Source organism: Carassius carassius, chromosome 26 (genome assembly GCF_963082965.1).
Source record: "Carassius carassius chromosome 26, fCarCar2.1, whole genome shotgun sequence".
NCBI classification, from domain to species: Eukaryota; Metazoa; Chordata; class Actinopteri; order Cypriniformes; family Cyprinidae; genus Carassius; species Carassius carassius.
The window spans coordinates 14,976,778-14,991,765 of NC_081780.1; the positions used below are offsets into that span (position 1 = coordinate 14,976,778).

General features: G+C 37.0%; 1 protein-coding gene across 1 annotated transcript in view; it reads left to right on the top strand.

Annotated features, from left to right (window-relative positions):
• The first annotated feature begins 1,506 nt into the window (after positions 1–1,506).
• The window catches only part of LOC132105884 (LHFPL tetraspan subfamily member 3 protein-like), a 38,389-nt gene continuing 24,907 nt past the window's right edge, over positions 1,507–14,988 (top strand). Inside the window, exon 1 of the mRNA XM_059511363.1 lies at positions 1,507–3,669. Within this exon, the coding sequence (XP_059367346.1) occupies positions 3,243–3,669 (427 nt within the window). The 5' untranslated portion in view covers positions 1,507–3,242. The remainder of the gene's footprint in view (positions 3,670–14,988) is intronic.

Below are 14,988 nucleotides of genomic sequence, written 5' to 3' on the forward strand. Positions count from 1 at the left end.
TGAATATAGAAAAACATGACAGTTATTATAATCAAGTACTTTTAGTGTTTGGTGATACCCTTTTTATAACTTTACAGTATTGCAAAGTACTCTTTAAGCACACTTATGTGACCTTGCATTTAATTAATATTACATTATCAACAAATACACCTTTTAATATGCAATTAAGATCGAATCAAACAGATCGTTGTTCAAATCCCTAACCATTAGTATGATAACAACAACAACAAAGATGATGAATCTGGCCTTAACAAACACACCACAATCAAAGTATTGTCAAATATGACTCATCAGAGCAGCCCATCAGCTTATGTGTGGTCAGAGAGTCGATATAAGTAGACATCTCAGCAGTCTATCCTCAAAAAGCACTGGACCCAATTTTTAGCAGCCCTGTGGACTGCCAGTAGATGGTCTGTGAGGGCATGACTGATGCCTGTCTGAACACAAAGAGAGAGTGTGTGTGTGTCTGCATACCTCTGAGGGTCGTGGCCTCCTTCTCGTCCATCTGCTGCTGCTCTGAAGTAAACCAGAATGCACAAACACTCAGAGACTGATGTGACACACAGCTCAAGCACTCAGAAATCACACAGCACTAACAGACCTGGACTCCTCTCTGCAGATGGGCCTCAATGTTTTTCCATAACTTGTGAACTTTAAGAAATTCAGGGCAGCGTGTTTAAATGAAATTTCAATACAACCTAATGTACTGTGTCTTCATAAAGCTGGTGAGAAGCAAAAACCCTTTCCACTGGTTTATGAGCACCTGGCTGCTACATCAGAAAAACTGCTACAGAATAACAGCTGTTTGTTGTGGTAGACTCCGATTGTTTAAAGGCAGGTATGATCTCCTCAGGTGCCTGAGCTCTCTCAGATCTCTGCATACTGAGAAGACGACCCCCAGTGGGATGTTTATGTAGGAAGCGTAGAGCTCAGGTGTGTAGGATTGGTGATGATCCCGAGACAGAAAAAAGGATTTTAGACACATTTCATACTGTACATCCATTCAAGTGTCAAATGTCCTCGGTTTGTACGTTTGCACCTGGTATTAACACTCATCTCAGGTGAGAGCCTGATTTTGTGATTGTGTTGCTGTATGTTGAAGGAGCTCTAAAACGTGTTGACAAATGCACTAGAATTTTAATCTCATCACAAAATGTGATCCAGCAGAATAATCATTGTTATATAAAACATTGGGACACTGACAAAAATCTGATCTTCACTCATATTTACATGACCTCACTGGTCAGTTTATTCTGCAATCATACAATAGATAAAAAGCTCTTTATTACATAATCGAAATCTGTTATTTGACACCTATCTTTTTTTTAATTGTTTTTTTTTCTTCTTCTTCATTGAATCAAGACTAAATAACCAAACAGTTCACGAAGGACGTCGACGAGCCCGCATCATTTCCGGACAAGGGTCTGGGATTTGTAGTTCTTAATGTTTTAAATCCCGACGCTCATGAATTTAATTTTAAACGTTTAAAAGCGAGAATCCATAGTATCGTCAGCCTGAAAGCCAACAGAGACATAGGTGAATTTGGATATAATTTCAGGGAATAAATGTTTTCTCCAGGCATGTGAACATCTCTCCATCTGCTCTGCGGAGAGGAGTGACAGACGCAGACTGAATAACGTTATTCGGGTGTGACAGAAATCTGCGCTTGTTCGCTCGAGCGCGTCTCATTGAGGTCCACACGCGTGGCATGAATCTCTTCGCAGCGTTTATTTACTCAGACGACTTTACTGTGGTCAGGTCTAAAGTGTTTTATTGCTCTGAGATGTGCGCTCAGGATTAAATCGGATGGAGCAGCGGTACGCCGTTAAGCAAGCAACCGAGAGGAGAGCGATATTTGCGTTCAATCTGAGAAGAATGGACACGCAAAATATGATGCAGTGCAAGTGTCGTCATCTGAACATCCGTTATTTCTGTTAAACGGAAACAGCACAGCTATATTTATCAGGATAATCCTTGTTGTAGCCTCATGGAAACAACCTTTTGGACTATATAAGGTAGATTATTGTTTATTTAAATATATATTTTAATAGGCTAGATAAATGTCTTTAATCTCTTAAGGTTTGGGTATTCGCAGACCATCCAAGTATTATTAATTTATTCGGGTCATCATTAAGAATTCATACTGACATTTCCGTTGGGATTTGGGAATATTATATCTGATGCACTGGAATGCTTCGTCTTCATATGAGCTGTGTCTTCATATGAGTTTAGTCATTATTTTGCTGTCCCAAGAGCACCTTAATGAGATTGCTTGGCTGAATGAAGCGGATGCATAAATGCTGAATAAGAAGAGAGCTGGAAGAGAACATCATTTGAGTCACGGACAGACTGCCACAACCACGCTGAACGAATCACGGTGACATCTGGCGCTAAAACTGCTTATTCTGTCGTGACATCTGTGAGCTGTTCTGTCTGTACTTGAGTTTTTAGGCAACATTCAGAGAGGATCCTGATTGAAACCACAGAGCACCAAAGTCTAAACTAAATGCAGAGTGGACTGAAATCATAAAAGTAGATTCAACCCAGAGATCTGATTTTCAGACAGGACCTGGATCCAGTCTCAATCTAGATAGGACCTGAATCCAGACTGAATTCATAAAGGACTAGACTGTATCCAGTTACAAGCTGAATCCAGACTCAATCCATAAAAGAAGAGAGTTCAGACTGAATCCATAAAGGACCTAGGTGCAGTTTGAACTCAAAGCGCATCTAAAACCAAATTGAATCCAGATTTAACCTAGATCTAGATTTTATCCAGATTCAACCAGAATCCAGTATCAATCTAAATGGGATCTGAATCCAGAAAGGACCTAAATCTGGACTGAATCCAGACAGGACCTGAATCTAGCTAAAACCTAAATAAAGATTAAATCCAGATCTCACCAGAATTCAGACTCAATCCAGATAGAACGGAGTGCAGTTCGAATCCATTGTAGATCTGAGTCCAAACCAAATCCAGATAGAACCTTGATCTAGATTCAGTCCAGATCAGATCGGAATTCAGACTCAATTCGGATAGGAGCTTAATCCAGATAGAATTGAGTGCTGTTCAAATCCACTTTGGATCTGAGTCCAAACTGAATCAAGACAGAACCTTAATCTAGATTCAGTCCGGATAGGATTTAGGCCTGAGAACTGAATCCAGACTAAATAAAGTTTTAACCTAATCATCCATAAGGGACCTGAGTCCTATTTGAATCCATATAGTACTGAATCCATCTATGATCCCTGGGACACCTGCAGCGATGCTCCCAGCCACAGAGGCAGCCAAGATCTACCAGACCAACTATGTCAGGAACTCTCGTGCCATCGGGGTCCTGTGGGCCATCTTCACCATCCTCTTTGCCATCGTCAACGTGGTATGTTTTGTTCAGCCCTACTGGATCGGGGATGGCATGGACACGCCACAGGCTGGCTACTTCGGCCTCTTTCACTACTGCATAGAGACCGGAATATCCCGGGACATGACGTGCCAGGGGAGCTTCACTGAGTTTAGCTCAATCCCGTCTAGCGCCTTCAAAGCTGCGTCCTTCTTCATTGGGATGTCCATGGTTCTGGTCCTCTCCTGCATCGGCTGCTTCGCCTTCTTCTTCTTCTGCAGTACAGCCACTGTGTATAAGATCTGTGGGTGGATGCAGCTGTCAGCAGGTGAGTGAGTGACTGTGCATCATTTAGAGGTTTCCCAATGCATGCTGATGTATGAGTAGCCAAAAGGCAGGAGTGTGATGAGGGCTGGACGTCAGAAAGACAATCTGTGAAGTCCAAACACACATTTAGTTGTGAAGCATAGCAGTTGGCATGTTCAAATATTATATTATACATACATACATACATACCTGAAGGATTATTAGGAACACCTGTTAAATTTCTCAATGCAATTATCTAATCAACCGATCACATGGCAGTTGCTTCAATGCATTTAGGGGTGTGGTCCTGGTCAAGACAATCTCCTGAACTGAATGTCAGAATGGGAAAGAAAGGTGATTTAAGCAATTTTTAAACGTGGCATGGTTGTTGGTGCCAGACAGTCCAGTCTGAGTATTTCACAATCTGCTCAGTTACTGGGATTTTCACGCACAACCATTTCTAGGGTTTACAAAGAATGGTGTGAAAAGGGAAAAACATCCAGTATGCGGCAGTCCTGTGGGCGAAAATGCCTTGTTGATGCTAGAGGTCAGAGGAGAATGGGCCGACTGATTCAAGCTGATAGAAGAGCAACTTTGACTGAAATAACCACTCGTTACAACAGAGTTATGCAACAAAGCATTTGTGAAGCCACAACACGCACAACCTTGAGGTGGATGGGCTACAACAGCAGAAGACCCCACCGGGTACCACTCATCTCCACTACAAATAGGAAAAAGAGGCTACAGTTTGGCAGTTTGGCAGAGCTCACCAAAATTGGACAGTTGAAGACTGGAAAAATGTTGCCTGGTCTGATGAGTCAGGCTTTCTGTTGAGACATTCAGATGGTAGAGTCAGAATTTGGCGTAAACAGAATGAGAACATGGATCCATCATGCCTTGTTATCACTGTGCAGGCTGGTGGTGGTGGTGTAATGGTGTGGGCCCCTTAGTGCCAATTAGGCATCATTTAAATGCCACGGCCTACCTGAGCATTGTTTCTGACCATGTCCATCCCTTTAGGACCACTATGTACCCATCCTCTGATGGCTACTTCCAGCAGGATAATGCACCATGTCACAAAGCTCGAATAATTTCAAATTGGTTTCTTGATCATGACAATGAGTTCACTGTACTAAAATGGCCCCCACAGTCACCAGATTTCAACCCAATAGAGCATCTTTGGGATGTTGTGGAACGGGAGCTTCGTGCCTTGGATGTGCCTCCCACAAATCTCCATCAACTGCAAGATGCTATCCTATCAATATGGGCCAACATTTCTAAAGAATGCTTTCAGCACCTTGTTGAATCAATGCCACGTAGAATTAAGGCAGTTCCGAAGGCAAAAGGGGTCAAACACAGTATTAGTATGGTGTTCCTAATAATCTTTTTTTATATTCTATAATTAGTTTGTCATGGCACCATGATATTATCATAGTACTTTAAAGAGTAGTTCAAAATATAATTTAATAATAAAAAAAGCATTAAGTGATCAAAAGTGGCAGTAAAGACATTTTTTGTTTGTTTGTTTGTTTTTACTTTTTTTGAGCACCAAATCATCATTTTACAATGATTTCTAAAGGATCGTGTGACTCTAAAGCCAAAAAATTCAGATTTGTATTTACAGGAATAAATTACATTATAAAATATATCCAAATAGACAATACATATATATTATTTAAAAAAAAAAAATTTAACAATTTATTACTGTTTTACTGTATTTTGATCTTGTCTTGAGCAGAAACTTTTGAACAGTAATGTACATATTTAAATTCTAAATACAAGGGTTTTCAGTAGTAGTCTAACAGTTTGTGGTTCATTTATATATATATATATATATATATATATATATATATATATATATATATATATATATATATATATATATATATATATATATATATATATATATATATATACACACACATAAACCTCAGATTTTTTTTATGTGTTCTCAGGCATTTGGACCTCACTGTTTTAGATATACTTAATTACCATATTTTAAAAATTAAATTACTTTTTGATTTTGGTATTTTTTAAGACAAATTAAAGATAGTTCTGATGTCATTATGTGGATGTGCAATTTCCTATGAAAGATTTCAACTATTAATTAAAATACTGTGTAATGAACCCTAAGTTTACACTGTCATCCGTTTGATCACTACCGAGTAGTCTTTTTGGTGCATCCTCCAAATATGATACTTGTAGAAAAACACTTTTTAAAGCAGACCCGCTATATAAAGCAATGAATCCACAGTGGACTGAAGATTATATAAATAAATAAATCATGCACACCACTTTCTCTCTAAATTAAACCGATAAGCATGATGAGAAAATTAGCTCAAGCACCAACTGTGTCTTTTTCTTCTGTAAAGAAAAAAACAACTGCAGATAGGCTTAGTCAGTTTATTTTCCCCAGCTGACCAATGCTGAACGTGTCCTTGATATTTTTGATTAATGCTTCTATAATAGTTTCATGTTGTTCTTTGGCGTCTGAGAGTTGGGTTGGTTGTGTTGTGCTCAGAAGGCTTGTATTTAATAGGATCTATAGAATCTATGAAATGAGCAGATGAGAGAGTTCAAGATGTGTGAACTGCATCTTCACACATTGCTTTCATCTGAAGGCTTTGGCTTCAAAGGTCAGCAGTAAGAACATATATCGCCCTGTATGCTAATATTTACTTCATTCCACCTCACTTCTTCTGGTTCTGTTTTTACCCCATTTCATTTGCATTGCTGACATCGTCAGTAAGTATAAAAGCTCCAGGGTTACATTTAGTTTGCATTTAATGAGTAACTGACCACCCTCTCTTAACATGCGTGTGTGTGTGTGGGTGTGTGTGTCTGGTGTACCTTACTCTACCTATTGGTTTTTAAATGTTGGAACTTGGAAGGGAGGGAAGCACCACAGGAGAAAATGTTCTAAACATAACCAGAAAAATCTCAAAATGTCGAGCGCTCAGTAAACATATTTTTCTCAGAAAGGAAAAAGACAGGGGTGGTCTATTTTTGTGCCTGGCCTCAGGGACTTCAGGTGAGTTTTGAAAGTAACTCACAGTTGTGGACAAAAACTGTCATAGGTTGCTTATGTGTAGCTGTCAGAGCAAAATGACACATGATGTTCTTGCAGGGCTCTGTATTACGTACTGGAGCTGTTTATAGTGAACAATTCTGTCATCATTTACTCACCCTTATGTCATTCCAAATTATTAATTTTTCATTCTGTGAAACACAAAAGAAGATGTTTAACAATGTCCAATCAGCTTTTTCATACAAATGAACAAAAAAAAACTGCAATCAAGGCCAGCCAAGCTTCAAAAATGACAAATACACTATTAACATATCACAAAAGTTATATTTTCTAAATTTATATATGATAGTTTGTGTGCAAAAAGGCTAAATTAATGTTATGCTTAAAATAGTTTTTAAATGTATAATATAAAAACAACAACATTAAATAATTGTATTGTGTTTATATTAACAATTTAAAATTTAACATGGCAATCAAACAGATCACCTTTTATTTATTTATAATAATAGTAATAATAATTATTATATGATCTGTAATGAATATAGATTTAAATATTTTTAACATGAGTATGGTGTCACTAATGCAAAAATGCATTTGGTTCTTATATGTCTTCGAGGATTTTCTACTCAAAGTTGCCAGTGATTCTGAATATGAGATGTTGTGCTTGCTTAAAGTGTGATTTGCAAGTTTAAGTTTTGCTTGACTGACAATTTTTGATTGAATCAATTAAAAATGGCATTTGTCAAATGATGTTTATTAATGATGATGTTGTATTTGGTTGCACTTTCTGAGGGGAATAACCTCAAGTGGCTTTACTGCAGCCGTTGCTTTCAGCAAATGTGAAAAAAAAAAAAAGATTACATAATCAGATTTTTAAGGACGCTGGAAGCTTAAACGCAGATTTTTAGGGGGGCTGAAGTATAAATAGGTCTAGAATCGCCTATGGTGCTAAGTTTGAATTTGAAAGTGTAAATAAGATTTGAGAGCCAAGGCAGATGGAAAGATTTGACAGGAATTTATTTAAGTTTTAGTCTGGTTTTCATAAAAGAAAGGGTCACACTTTATTTTAAGGTCTGATTCTCGCCATTAACAAGCCATTAAGGGCCAGATTTACTAAACAGGGCAAATTAGCGTTAGAGCGCAATTTCTTAAAAACACTCTGCTTGTGATTTACTAACAATGTGCACATTAAAAAACACAGACCCAGACAGATCATATCCAAAATGACCAGCGCAATCTACCAAGAGCAGCACAAATTACTGCCTGCTTTAAGACATGCTTTTTTTAGGCCGTTAAATATTGGCACAAATACCAGTAATTTGACGAGTGCAAACATTAGTAAATCACATTGTGTGATTAATTTAAAATACTCTCCTCACATAAATTTTGCTTATGAAAGGGAAACTCCAACAAATGCATATTCAATAGGGTCAGGCGCAAAAATAATTGCTCATGTCCATGCTTTTTCGACGCTAATTCTTCACTGCGCGTCTTTAGTAAATCCTGACAATACGATTTTAATGCCAAAAGAAGATTTGTGCTGTCAGTAAATCTGGACCTAACTATAAATTTGGTCTCAATTATCTCTTAATTTCCTGCTTATTAAGTTAGTAAGGTAGTTGTTAAATGGGTCATATGATGCTTTTTTAAAGATCATTATTTTCTGTATTTGGTGTAACAGAATACAGCTGACTCCACTTCTGATGTGATCCTGTCTCTCTTTTGGCGGCATTACGCAAATATTTCAACTTAGTGACATAGACATGTGGGCTATGTTAGAACGAGCCGTTTTAGGAGGGCATGGTAAAGTCTTAACTTTGATAAAGAAGTTAATCTCTGGATTTGAGACTTTAGTCTTTGCAACTTTACAGATCTTCTTCAAGCACCAAGAGCTTGCAACACTCCAAAGAGAAAGGAAAAATTGAAATCGCATCAAATGACCCCTTTAATTTTAAGGATATAGAATATGCGCTTTATAACTACTGATAAACAGCCAATGTGGTAAAAAATAGGCATGCTAATAAGCAACTAGTAGTTAATAGTGAGAATTGGTCCCTAAACTAAAGTGTTACAGAAGAGAGTAAGTTATACAGGTTTGGAATGACATGAGCATGAGTAAATGAAATAAGTTATTTTTCTAATTGCTGGTGAAGCTGTAATTTGTTTCTTGACACTTAAATTTTCAGTTTATTGTTGGAATTTCTTCCAAAAATGGTCTTTTAAACGACTTTTTGATACTGATGCTTTGGGGGAAGAAAGGATTGATTGATTTTTAGGCAAATCTGAAAGACATTAAGAAGTCATTCAGTACAATGTTCTTTGAAACCTTTATGCTTCTCACACATGTGAGATCTAAACAGTCTTTATGAGATAGTTAGCAATAAAGTGGCCATTTGAATTTATTTTTTTTAATTTAAGTTGCATGACATAAATACACATTTGGTCATATAATACATATTTTGATCTTGTCCTACAACGTCATCTTTTTTTTCCCCCAGAACTAAATGAACCCCCCCACTTCCAACCACAATAAAAAAGAAAAAATTAAATTAAAATAAACGGGTAGCAAGAACAAACAAGGGGAGTGTCCCAGGTATTCTATTTTACACAAAATCCGATCTTATTGGCCTAATAAATTCCAAGAATCCATTCCACATCCTCTCAAACCTATCCATTTCATATCTAACAGTGTACGTCAATTTCTCCATAATGTAAATATCATGCATCACATCAACCCAATTTTCCTTTCTTGGCGCATCCACCTTTAGCCACTTCCTAGTAATTCCCTTTTTTCCTGCTAGTAGCATAATTTTAAACATTTTACAATTCAGGTTTTTTTTGCCTTGCATATTAAGTCTTCCCAAATGTGTCAAAATTGAAAGGGAGATTAACTCGTAATATCTTGTCCTTCCATTGTTTGAGTTCCATCCAATATTTCTCCATCGAAGGACAGCTCCAGAAAATATGAACATGATTTGCATTCTGTTCCCCACATTCCCGCCAACAGCTTGTATCCCGATATTTTGTCTGAGCTGGAGTTCTAAAATATCTCACTAAGTTTTTCCACCCATGTTCCCTCCAAGTTAAGGATGATGTCACTCTCCATATTTGTTGAGTGAGATCTTCCCATTCTTCATCCATCAATTTTATTTGATCAATTATATCATTTTCCCATTTTTGTTTTATGTAGTGTGTATCGTCTCCTTTTAAAGTTTCTATCCCTGAATATATCTTCGAAATTAGTTTCTTGTTTGGATTAGATTGGTATGCGGAAATTAAGAGTTTAATAATGTTTACCTCAACATCAAAATTTTCCTTTTTTATATCATGCTCTAAATAATGCCTCATTTGCAAAAATCTATAAAAATCTTGATTTACCAGACCAAATTGTTCTTTGATTTCTTCAAAACTTTTACACTTCTTATTTTCTAATAGTTCCCAAAACATACGAGGGCCTTGTTCCCAATTTTTAAATCTATTATCTCTTCTATTAGGGGAAAATTCTGTATCATATCCTATCCACCTTAGCAGCTTATTGTTGTGTGTCAATTTGTTCTTTGTAACAATTTCAAACCACACTTTAAATGAAATGTCAATCCATGGATTGGGTATATTTTCCTATTGATGCCTGAGTTTGTTATCCCCGATAAATCCCTGTATTGGAGCTTCCGTTGTCATTTTCAATTCAATTTCTTTCCACCTAGCACAGTAGGAGGGACTACATAAGTTCAACAAAGGCTTTATTTGCGCTGCTTGATAATAACTTTTTCAACACGGGAGAGCTAGTCCCCCCTTCGCCTTAGACAGTTGTAATGTTTTATATCTTATTCTAGGTTGTTTTCCTTGCCAGATATATCTTGAAATAATTTTATCCCATTCTATAACTTCCTTGTCCAGTATCTCCACTGGTAGATTCTGAAATAGATATAACACCCTGGGAAGAACATTGGTTTTAATCACTTCTACTCTAGTTGTAAGAGTCATAAAGGGGATTAAATTCCACCTTGCAATATCTTCTTTTATTTTGGATATTAGTGGGCTGTAATTTGCTGATTTCAATTGGCCAATATCTTTTGTCAAATTAACTCCTAGATATTTCATTGATTTTGAATCCCACTTAATTTTATAATTTTCTTTAACAGCTTCAGAGGAGCTATAATTAAAAGTAAGGACTGTTTTACTTTTTTTTTTACTTTTGGAATGTTTTCTGTACATTTATTTTGTATCCGGACATTTGACCAAACTTTGCAAATTCTGACATGAGTGCTGGCACGGATGTATCAGGACTAGATAAGAATATTAGAACATCATCTGCGAAAAGTGCAATCTTCTGACATGTACCCTTTATCTCTATGCCTTGTATTTGTGCTTTTTGTTTTATGGATTGGCTAAGTGGTTCCAAAAAAATTGCGAAGAGAAGGGGACTAGCCGAACAACCCTGCCTACATCCGCGCCTTAATGAAATAGAATTGGATAAACTACCTTTAATCTTAATCCTAGCCGTTGGGATGGTATATAAGGCTTGTATTGTCTAATTATTATATCATGGAAGCAAAATTTTTCTAACACACTGTAAAGGAAATCCCACCTGATAGAATCAAATGCTTTCTCCGCGTCCATTCCCATAATCACTGCTTCAGTATGGTTTTCTTTAATATGCTGCAGCACATGTAAGGCCCTTCTTATGTTATCTTGCGCTTGTCTTTCTTTAATAAATCCCGTCTGGTCCAGCTGAATAATACTCTGTAAGACTTTTTCAATATGCCTAGCCAATATTGCGGTAAAAAGTCTATAGTCCTGATTCAGGACACTAATAGGTCTATAACTGGAACAGTCCAATTCATGCTTGCCCTCTTTAGGGATTACTGAAATTATAGCTTCCCGCCATGAATATGGTATTTCCCCTTCTTTAACACCCAGTTAAACGTTCTTCCTAATATTGGGATTAATGATTCCCTGTACCACTCTGAGGAGTATCCATCTGCTCCCGGAGATTTATTCACTTTGAGTTTAGAAATAGCAGAAGACCTGCAGTGTGAATGTCCTAGTACAGAGCAAAAGACGTGTTAATGGAATCAAACAGAAGTTAATATTTAAATGATAGATGATACACTACATATGAAACCATCACAAACTATAACAAAACTTCACAAGGCCGTATAGCAGAAGGCTAAAATCAGACTGAATGGTTTGTGAGAGGTACGATGATGGATTTGTCACTTCTCAGAGCAATGATGAAATCATATATCATATGATGTGATTATATAGACATAGTGACCATTGACAGCCGAGGGTTATGAGCTCCACAGAGGCACTAATGGAAGCAGGGCAGCACAGGGCAGCTTGTGAATGGAGAGCTGATAACGGACCTTATTTCATACTCAATGACTGACCCATTCAGTTCACTCTAGAGGTCGACCGATATATCGCTCAGCCGATATATCGGGCTGATATTTGTCATTATTTAATATATCGGCATCGGCCGATACCCGTGTTTAGTAGCACCGATTTAAAGTCAGGCACGTTGGCGGGCAGCCCCGTGTTATTGTTGCAGTGGAAAGTGCTGCTGCGCATGTGAAGGACCCCAAGCCAAAACTTTTGGAAGATTCAACAACATTCCTTGGGAGATAAAGGTAGTCAGAGAATCTCACTCTGTAAATGGGGTGGAGAAGTTGTCAGCTCTTACAAACACTGCAGCCTGATTGAGAGCTCCGTTACTCCGCCCCGCTCACAGACAGCACTGTGCTCAGAGAGACAGCTGTCCTGGGGCTGCCCAGAACGGTGAATGACATTTGTTCGGAAGCATGGTTTGATGCAGACAATAGCCAGATTTCCATCCAACTTATTTGCATTAAGGGATGTCAATATTCTATAATTTCCATGATCGATCGACGTTTAAATTAACGGTCAATTAATAACCTTAATACTGCAAAATGCATCTGCAGTGGTATTATTATTATTATGTGCAAAGCCACTTGAAAAAAAACCTTCTCACCCGAATTAAAGAGGTTTTAGTCTGAATAAAATGCTAGTAGCAGGACTGTAAAATGAATAGATGTGATTATCATCATTTGATTAAATGAAGAGAGTGCGCCATACGTTTTAGATAATGTTACTTTGTTGACTGTTTCCCGTCAAGGAGACCGCTGAATGCGCCTCTTTAAATGGTTTCGTGGTGCTCGTTGTTGTATTTTAAAACGCAATTGCAATGTTTTCAAATGACACTATAGTATTAAAAATGAAATGATCCCAAACGTAACTGTGGCGCTTGTGGCTGTGCTGCGCAGTCAGTGAACCGCTTTTTCACATCAAACATTTTATGCAAGTATTATGACCAGTACTTTGATCCTGTTCCGCAAAATATTCGATTTAGAATTTTTGTGTTCCGCTAGGCCTATTTGTTTGAAAAAATCCTGCATTTACAGTGCATTAGATCGAGACACACGAGTGCGTGCGTGCGTGCATACGAGGACGAGCGAGCGCGGGTTTGACTAGATGTATTTGGAGGTTATTGCTCACGTCTTGTTCTGCGCATATCCAAATGTTTCCACATTCGGAATGTATCTGAATGTTAAACTATAATAATTTTTTTTATTTTTTTTTTATGTAAACTAAACGGAAAAGATCATCCTCTTCACATGAGCAAAAATGTCCTTGGCATAACAGCAGAGTGGACCGGTATACTACGGTCTATTACCAGTGTAACGTTTTATGTTTGGTTGACTGTACTTTATTTTAATAATGAACAGACTGCGATGTAAGTTTGAAATTAGAATGCACTTTAGATGTTCTGTGTCATTTATACCAAACACAAATGTTGCTGGTTGCTAGTGTGTGTTTGCAGCACTACTATTATTTTTTTTTATATATTTTATTTTTTATATTTTTCAGTTTAATAGATTTTTATTTATAACATTTTATTTATTTTATTTAAATGTATATTTAAGTTTACATTTATGTTCCAACAAACTTGAAAAATTCTACTTGATAAATGCTCTAAAACTTTTTTGTAAATGATTGACTTTCTGATTAACTTCTGTCTGTGCTCAATAAATGATGATAAGTTTAGAAATGTTGTGCATCCACTTATTATTAGTGTGACATTTTAGCATGCAAATGAAGGGGAAAACTTCAAGATATCGGCCCTAAAAATCGTCAGCACATATCGGCCATCGGCTGACCCTGAACTCTAAACATCGGCATCGACTATAGAAAAACCCATATCGGTCGATCTCTAGTTCACTCTTGGCCTCCAATAAAACGCCCACTCTTCTATCGATCTCTCTACTCGCTCTATACATCCAGTTATCTGCTGTAGTGTAACAAATGCTTTAGTCTTCTTTGCATTCCTATACAAACAAGTACTGAGGTCCTATTAATGGATATTAGTGCCATGATATATGCACAAATAAAATTGGTTCTTCAGTGGTTCTTTGGGGAGGTTGAGGTGCTATATAGCAACTCTACTGTTATAAAAAACTTGTTAAGTCCAGTAGGGTCCTCCAATGGCTCTTCGGGGTGGTTAAGGTGCTATAGCACTGCTGCCCCTGTATAATTGTTTAAAATTTCTCTAACTCACTCTTAGTCCCTTTAGTTTAGTTGGGGAAAGGGTTAACAACAACAACATTAAAATACAGTATATTTCCTGAAATCAACCTTTTTGCCCCATAAGGAAATATGCTAGGACCCCCACACAAGACTTTTGATCTCAGAAAAGCATAAAAGTGATTCAAAACAACTTTTGCAATTGTAGTAAATTCCAATTCATAGCAAACATATGTGTGTGGAATAACATATCTAAAATCTAAGGAGGGGAATGAGGTGACTTATGGTTCTACATAGAACCATTTGACAAAGGTGCTTTATAGAACCTGTAAAGATATGCTATATAGCACTTAAAGTGGTCCCCCTATGATTATAAACCACTTTTAGTGCTATTTAGCAAAAAGTAAAAAAAAACATCGTATTGCCATCTGATACAATCATATTATCAGACATTCATATCAGAAATTGAGCATTTATATTTTCTTCTATGGAAGAAATTAATTAGCTATTTTTCCCTCTCATTTTTTGTTTTCTGGGGGTTTCAGTATTGTCAACATAAAGAGGTAATGGTTATTTCACAGTTTCCTGAAAATATTGAATCTTTATTTAGCAAATGTGTGAATCATATCCGAGAGCATATGAATCTTGCACTTGTGGGAGTGAGAAAATGAGTTTTTTTCCCTCATATTTCTTATGCTGAGAGACAGCAGGTGATTACATTAAAATCCTAAAATTAGATACACTATATGAAACACCGCAAGTATTTGT